The 8,164-nt window shown below is 33.1% G+C and overlaps 1 protein-coding gene across 1 annotated transcript; it reads right to left on the bottom strand.

Annotated features, from left to right (window-relative positions):
- Positions 1-720: 720 nt before the first annotated feature.
- On the bottom strand, positions 721-1,969 carry LOC106648885. The gene is made up of 4 exons (XM_014366030.1): positions 1,904-1,969; positions 1,734-1,777; positions 1,333-1,653; positions 721-1,255 (listed from the first exon to the last, which is right to left on the bottom strand). Exons 1-4 carry the CDS (start codon positions 1,936-1,938, stop codon positions 1,155-1,157), a joined length of 501 nt encoding a protein of 166 aa, XP_014221516.1. The 5' UTR covers positions 1,939-1,969; the 3' UTR covers positions 721-1,154.
- Positions 1,970-8,164: the final 6,195 nt, after the last annotated feature.

Below are 8,164 nucleotides of genomic sequence, written 5' to 3'. Positions count from 1 at the left end.
ATATTGATGAAAAGCTCACGTCAGAATCGCGTGGCAAGTGAATCCTATTATAATATTTAGTATTATGAAAAAATAAGCGTAATTGGCATTTCAGAGCTTGGATAGAAGTTTTTTTTGGTCAATCAGGTGTCTAATGAACAAATTTTTTTATCACAAAAAAAGTCTAATATTTCGATTTATATAGCTATTTTTTGAATTTAAGCTTTTAACACAGGTCGGTCCCCTTAATTACGATACGATACGATAAATACCTTTGTCTTACTGTAGATAATATAGCACTTTTCATTGAATGTGTACTTGTTACTAAATGTCATAAATTATAGAACATACAAAACACGGTACATTTTGGCGCTTTATAAGATCGTATGGAAGGCTTGATGTATACGTAGCAAAGGTGCATATACTGGACGATGCAACAAAAATGACATTGTCGCCTTTAGACGGTATTCGCAGTGCGAAATACGCTTGTATATATAGTATCAGTACGTCAGTATCCAAAGCACACAAGCTTGTTTGAATAGCAACGACGAGACTTGGCGTTCATATACCAGGCGAGAATAATTCTGGGAGAGAAATCGACAAAGCACACGATGATGGCGACTGTGACTGAGCTTCTTTTGAATAAACGGCGTTGATGTTGATTTGCACCTTTGGGCAAAGAAGGGAGATTACGACAAGTTTGGGTGGATTTAGGTCGAAGTCAGCTAAGATATGAACATATCTGCTTCAATACGTTTATTTTTCATTATAAATCCATTAACATTATTAAATTCTAACGACCCATTCAAATATCAATGTATTTTAAAATTTTGTCAAAATTATCTGACATCACAACGTTGTAACAATCATTAATTCCAATTTGTTAGTTCACGTGCAGTTAGTACAATAACGTCATTGAAAAATTTCCTTTTTATGATTGTTTGAGTCATCATTACGTCACTTATCTTTATTTAACACGTTTAAAATGAAAAAATTCGGAAAGATGTCAAAAAATTCTAACTTATTTTCATATGTACTTAATTAAAGTAAATCTTATTCGATTGGCGGTTTAATCAATGCTCATTGTTTTATAAAATGTATTGAATGTACAGCTGAGATTAAAGATTTTGACAGTTTATACAAATCAATCATCTGATCGTCAAACAATATTTTTTTTAATTTTTCTGAGTCTTTGCAGGTTGAATATCCAATGATTCAGTAGCAACAGATCCAGGGGCAACATTAATCACGGAATTGGCTGATTGATAATATTCTTCTGTAAAATAATATACAAAATGTTCAGTAAAAATCTATTAATTATCAAAAAAAGCTTTTTAAAAAAAAAAGGCATACCCGTATCAACTTCGCGTTTTCCTCTCAAGCTATAGTGAGCTCTAGATCCTACAACTCGGCTGCCCCGTACTGAACTGCCTCGATGAATTAAAGAGCTACTTCTATGAGAAGATCCATATATTGGAGTAATATGACTTGGTTGAATTTGGCTAATAAGGTGTGGACGTGAAAACCCAGGATGTAACACTGAGTGTGGACGCGAAACTACAGGATGTACAGATGTGTGCGGATAAAGAGCAACCGATGAATTGTAAGCTCTAGAGTTCAAAACAGGTTGTCGTCTATAATATCTATAATCATAAGGCGAGTAAGCACTGCAACCTACAAAAAATTCTTTGTTTGTTTAACAAAAACTAGGGACATAAAAATGACAAAAGCAAGATGTAAAATTCAATACTTACCTAGAACTAAAAATGCAAATAGCACGACACATTTCATTTTGCCTCTGAAAACATTTTAAATCATGAAGACATATGCTCAATATTTTTCATCCTCCATGATGTAATTTATTTTTTTAAATAAATACATCAAAACTATAGTATTTTATCAAATAACTTCAAGAAAATCCTACATTTTTGCAATGAATTTCGGCAATATAAAAAACATCGTTATAATTTTTGACACTAAATACTCACAGATGAATTAACTCTTGTTTAAAAAAAAACGTATTTATTAACGGAACGACTTTAAAAACGCGACACTTGTGGTAGCGTTCTGTCAACGATACAAAGCCAACTATGCTATCTTGAACTTAGTCCATTTAGCGTAATCATATGTAATACATTTACAGCTGGGACTGTGTGTATTTCCAGACTCTTATCAGATAAATTTGTGAATCAATGATTCATTCTTCGGTTAAAACTGTTGCTTACAACAAAAGAGATGAATTTTGCGATCATTTCCTGGTTTTTATTCAAAAAAGTTTTTATTGGGTTGGGTTTGAAAATGTTTTTTAAGAATGAGTATCATGCAACTTGTCTTATGTGGTTAAGCATCATTTAATATTACAAACCTTGAACAATTTTTTAATTTATTTGCGAGTTACCTCAAAAAAAATGAAATTTCGAAAACAATTACGAGTATATAATGAATTTACTGTCTGAAAAGATCCAACTAGTACCAAAAATAATAAAAAGTAATTCATCTATTGTAAACATGTTCTTTATTGTAGAATAAAACAGAGTCACTCGACCAGTGATTGAAAGGTTTAGAAAAATTCCGCTTTTAAGTAGCTTGGATATGTTACCGGCAAAACCCGTTTTTAGGCAAAAGTGACTTTTGCCTAGGCAAAAACAAAAATGCCTAAAATTTTAGGCAAAACTCGTAATGCCTAAAAAAGTATAGGAAATTCCTAAATTTCTTAGGCAAAACCTGTAATGCCTAAGCAATTTTAGGCAAAACCCGCAATGCCTAAATAATTTTAGGCATTACTGTAAACACGTTAGTATACGACTAGTCAGCATCCAAGCCGGACGTATTTGTTAGTTTTGTTTTGGATATAACCCAATACGGATAGCAAGCGTGCGTATACTCTCACTAGTTGAAAGAAAAAATGGAAACTGAAACCAGTAATTGGAAAGAGCAGTTCCTCGCCGAGGCTAGAAGAAAAGAGCATTATAAAGTTCTTTCAATGGCACAGATTGAAGAAATTATGAAAGACAAGCTAATCGGAAAAGTCACGTCAAAAAAATCTTCTCAGCAAATAAGACGTGCAAAACGATTTGATGTATTAGAAGTATGATGATTGCGAATAAGCAATCTACGAGTGGAGGACAAGGCTTCTTCAAATACACTTGCAAAACCGCTTGCAAGATAAAGATATGCATGTGCCGAAAGTTGCTGTAACAAATAATAACAAATTATTTAACTGCTTTGACAAAGCTTAACTTAAAGTGAGCTTGGACTTTTGTACTTAAATAAATGCGTATTTTTTCACTTTACATTAATTTTTTACTTAAAATTATTAGCTTACAGTAATGCCTAAAATTTTTTAGGCATTGCGGGTTTTGCCTAAAAAATTGTAGGCATTGCGGGTAATGCCTAAGATTTAGGAAGTTCACATATTTCTGCGGGTTTTGCCTAAAATTTTAGGCATTTTTGTTTTTGCCTAGGCAAAAGTCACTTTTGCCTAAAAGCGGGTTTTGTCGGTAACAGATACATGTTTTTAGTCAATTTTAGGTAATCGAACCAATAGTCTGTCAAAGTTTATACCTTCCTCTACCTATTAGAATTTTTACAGAATTTTCAATTGAGTTTTTCATTTATAAAAGTTCATGAAAATGAAAAAAAAACGTGCTTTGCCAGTGAATGAAACATTCGATCCAGTAAATGAAAGCCACGAAACCAGTAAATTAATGTACAAATATAAGCATACGTTGTTTTGATAATCAATACACGGAGAGAAACACTATATTAAATAACAACACATTCGCAAGTAAAAATTACTATATTCGCTAGTTTCATTATAAATTTATCATCCAAATCAACCTCTTTATTGACATATTGCCGTGATTAAAATAAGGAGTAGAGAAGAACCATTTTACAAACATTTTAAGACCCCATAGATGAGGATTGGTTCAAAACTCCAATCAAAATATGCTTATATTTGTACTTTCATTTACTGGGCAAGTGCGAACTATTCGCCACACCAGTAAATGAAAGTTGAAAAAGAGTGAAATTTTCTAATTAAAATTTAATTTTTCACTGGAAATGCAATTGTTTAACATATAAATGACAGTTTTAAAGATAACTAGTCCGTTATAAAAGGTTTCGAGCTGCTCATTCTTTTACAGTGGATCTTACAAATTTTAACGATCTTCAGCGATTATGTAAAACAGGACCGTATTTTACGGCTCAGCGAACGAGATATTGATTCTGGACCTGATAACCATTCGAATAGTTAGCAATAATACCCAAGAATAGCATAAAAATTCGTCGTTCATGAATAATGTCGTTATCAATTAATAATTTTTATTTAAAAAAGTTCTTTCATTCACTGGTATGCTTTCAATCACTGGGTAGGTGACTCTATATGAATATGTATAAATAATAAACAATTTTTTTTTTCATATTTGATTGCAAAAAACAAATAATTAAAAAAGGTTCGCTAATGTTGAATAAGCAATACATTTTTTGTATTTACCACATTACAAAAAGTACATAAAAATGGGAAATTTGATTCGATTATTTATAAACTAAGATAAGCATAGTAAAATATTTTCCTATAGTAGAACCGTTATACCATACAGTAGTCCGAAAAAGTTGGATAAAAAAGGCACGGTATAAAGTAATGTCTTAGCATGTGTTAGTATGGATATCTGTACGTACATAAGCAAATTCAAGCGAAGCTAGGAGAAAAGACTATCAGAGACATTTATCGCAGACAGCGGATAGGCTTTTATACGTAGACTACGGCGATGCCGACGAAGACCCATGTCTCGTTGGATCGAGGAAGATGCGCACACACCGGGTCGCAGTACCGCTCATGTCGCTGACCTTTATCTTTCTCTTCTTCTTTGTGTCTCTTTCTTTCCCTTTATAATATGTATTCTTTACTAATTTTTTACATACGAGCATTTTAGTTGTATATATAGGACTTGTTTCTTTTTCGATCTTGACTTTGTACGTTAAGCATGCTTCGCTTACATACAAACTCTCAATTTTATTGATTTATAGCCAATAAAGCGCGCTGTCGAGAAAATTAGCGGTGTATAATGCAGCGCGTGAGCATACAAGTAAACATTTTCGTTACAATTTGCATGTAAGAGGCTTTTATAATAATAGAGCTTTTGCTGACGTCGAACAAGAGAGCTCATTTTGGCATACATATACAACTATATAAATGTATTTAGCGAAGAGAATTGATAATGATTTTCTCAAAAAATACACAAAGAGCAACATGCAGAACATTTATATTTAATATTCAATGATTTCGAGGAATTAAGATGCGCTGCACTATTTCAGTGAAAAGGTAATATATTTTTCTTTGTACGCTGCTCGAAAGTACGCATTTTCGTGTTCGAAAATGGGAGCGAAAGTGTGCTTTTTACTCCCTTCGTATGCATGCGAAAGTTTTTTCTCTGTTCGGTTCCATGGCAACGTAATAATAACCTACGTTTAATATTGAATGTCTACTATTGTTTATCCATTTACATAAACGTTATTTTGAAAAGTAAACGATGAGTTTGAACGAATTTTCGTCGTCGGAAGAGTCGGAAAATGAGGAGGAAATTATCAGGAATTTTGATGAAGAGGCTGGCTTGATAATTTCGAGAGACACTCTACCAGAAAAATCAGCCGATAGATACAATTTGGCTTATGAAAATTATAGGACATGGTTAGTAAACAATGAGAAATGTTTATCAAAGTCACCCGAAAAAAATTTGATCGTGTACTTCAAAGAATTAAGTAAAAAATTGAAGCCTCCAACTCTCTGGAGCATGTGGTCCATGTTAAAAACTACATTGAAGGCCAAAGAGGATTTAGATATATCGCAATTTTTAAATTTAAAAGTGCAATTAAAAAATAATTCCAAAGGCTACAAGCCGAAAAAATCAGCCGTTTTGACATGGACAAACGTGCTTGATTTCATCAACAATGCTCCTGATCTCAATTACTTGGTTTCAAAGGTTAGCACGATTATTTATTTATTTTTTAAGTTTTTTATCATTATTGTTATTATTATCTTATTATGATAAATAAATTACAGTGCATTCTCATTTTCGGTGTTTGTGGAGCGCTCCGATGTGACGAAATCGTAAAATTAACAGTGGAAAATGTTAAAGATGCAATGAATACAAAAATATTCAATGTAAGCGTCAAAAATACGAAAAATGAAGTAGATCGTGAATTCATCATCGGAGAACCATATTATTCCATTGTAAAAAAATATATAGCATTGAGGCCTGCAGGAAATTTTAGTGATCGATTTTTTATTAATTATACGAATGGAAAGTGTACCCGTCAACCCATTGGCAAAAATAAGATTGGTGGAACACCGGAAATGATTGCCATCTTTTTAGCACTGGAAAATCCAAAAAATTATACTGGGCACTGTTTTCGAAGAACAGGAGCAACGCTCTTATCTGACTCTGGTGCAGGAATGATTATGGTCAAACAACTGGGAGGCTGGAAGTCCGATTCAGTTGCTCAAGGCTATATTGATAATTCAATGAGCACTAAAAATAGAATTTTCAAAAACATCACGCAAGCAAGTCTATCGAATAATAATAATAATGTCTCTCATGCATCAAGTTCTAGGCAACAGTTAAACGATATATATTCAAGACCGTCAACTAGTAAGGGTTTGAAATTTACACCAATTATTCCAAAACCACCAGCTAGTACGAAACCTGTACTTGAAACCGTGAGGACAGAAGCAGAATCGGAGATTGCGGGTGTTGAAATTTTTGAAGAAGATTTTTTGGACATTATTGAGAAGGATAAAGGTTTTATTGAAAAAGAAAATGTTTCTGAATTTCCAGAATCGTCATCATTTTCTACAGCTCGTGGAAAAAAAATTCCATTGCAAGAAGTAAAATCTTCTAAAAATACATCTTTTCTTTTGAAAAAACCAATATCCGCTCATTTTAATGTACCTAAGCCTGCCGCCACACCACTGAAAAGAGTAAATGATTCCCGTGCTAATAATGAGCATAATATTAAAAAAATCTGTGTCAATGGTACTGCTTACCAACCTAACGATTTTCCGCTTAACAATTGTACTCTACAAAATTGTACAATTAACATAATTTATTGCTCGTCGAAAGATTGTGATCACTCTTCTGAGTGAAAAAATGCAGTTGTTACTCCATTGAGTTTTAATATAAATAATTCTTAATTTATAATTGTGTTGGTTATTCTTATGTTACTCTTGATGCAAAGCCCGCCGTCGACCAGCAGCCCTCGCTGCGCTCGGGCAGCAAATGTCGGCGGGCTTTGCTATATATAAATATATATGTGCGTATCACTAGCAACATCAAGAAGAGCGTACTTTCGAGCAGATACAAAGAAAAATCGAATACGCGGCGTGGGACAAAATTCGAACGCCCATCTCCGCGAGTATACACCCTTGGCTTCGCCTCGGGTGCATAACCTCGCAGGGATGGAAGTTCGACTTTCGTCCCTTGCCACGTAATATACTATAAGAGGACCATCCTCCTCAATGAAAAAATGTTTTTTCAAAAATTTATTTGTAATAGAATAAAACGATATATCTTAATGAAACTTTTTATACATACTTTATTGACCTTATACTATATAAAAAAATTTTCTATAATTTTTTTCCATGCAGCGTCGTCTGCTACAATTGCTTTAAAAGAACACGAAAAAAAACTGCCACGGGAACGATTAAAAAATAGTATATTTTGCACCTTGGGAGTGAAAAACTGAAGTCTCAGAGACTTTCTTTTTTCGCTACATAGGTGCAAATACAATTTTTTGTGAATCCCCCAGCCTACAGTAACATTTTGGTGTTGCTCAGAGGGAGTAAAATGTTACTTTAGGTTGGGGTGGCACAAAAAAACCATTAATTTTTAGAATGGAAAAAATCGGCATAATATTTTTGGAGATATAAAAAATTTTCGAAAAAAAAGTTAGACTTTTGAAAAAACGCCGCCATTTCTGTATTTTCTTAACCAATGATTTTCATTTTAGTTCATTCTGAACAGTAACATGGACAGATTATTGTGTCAAAATTTCAGGGTGATAAAATTAATGGTTTTTTCTTAATCGTTCCCGCTGCGGTTTTTTCATATTTTTTTGAAGTAATTTTAGCAGACGACCTTGGGTGGCAAAAAATTATAAAAAAATTTTTTTATGTAGTATAAGGTCA

The sequence above is a fragment of the Trichogramma pretiosum genome, unplaced genomic scaffold (genome assembly GCF_000599845.2).
Source record: "Trichogramma pretiosum strain Unisexual culture from Peru unplaced genomic scaffold, Tpre_2.0 scaffold33, whole genome shotgun sequence".
NCBI lineage: Eukaryota > Metazoa > Arthropoda > Insecta > Hymenoptera > Trichogrammatidae > Trichogramma > Trichogramma pretiosum.
This window is presented reverse-complemented; position numbering and strand designations above follow the sequence as displayed.

Coding starts and splice junctions, on each gene's coding strand:
- LOC106648885 (XM_014366030.1), bottom strand. CDS start 1,938: ATGTTTTTTATATTGCCGAAATTCATTGCAAAAAT. Junction 1,778..1,903: donor CCGAAATTCATTGCAAAAAT/GTAGGATTTTCT, acceptor AAATGTTTTCAG/AGGCAAAATGAAATGTGTCG. Junction 1,256..1,332: donor AAAACGCGAAGTTGATACGG/GTATGCCTTTTT, acceptor ATTATTTTACAG/AAGAATATTATCAATCAGCC.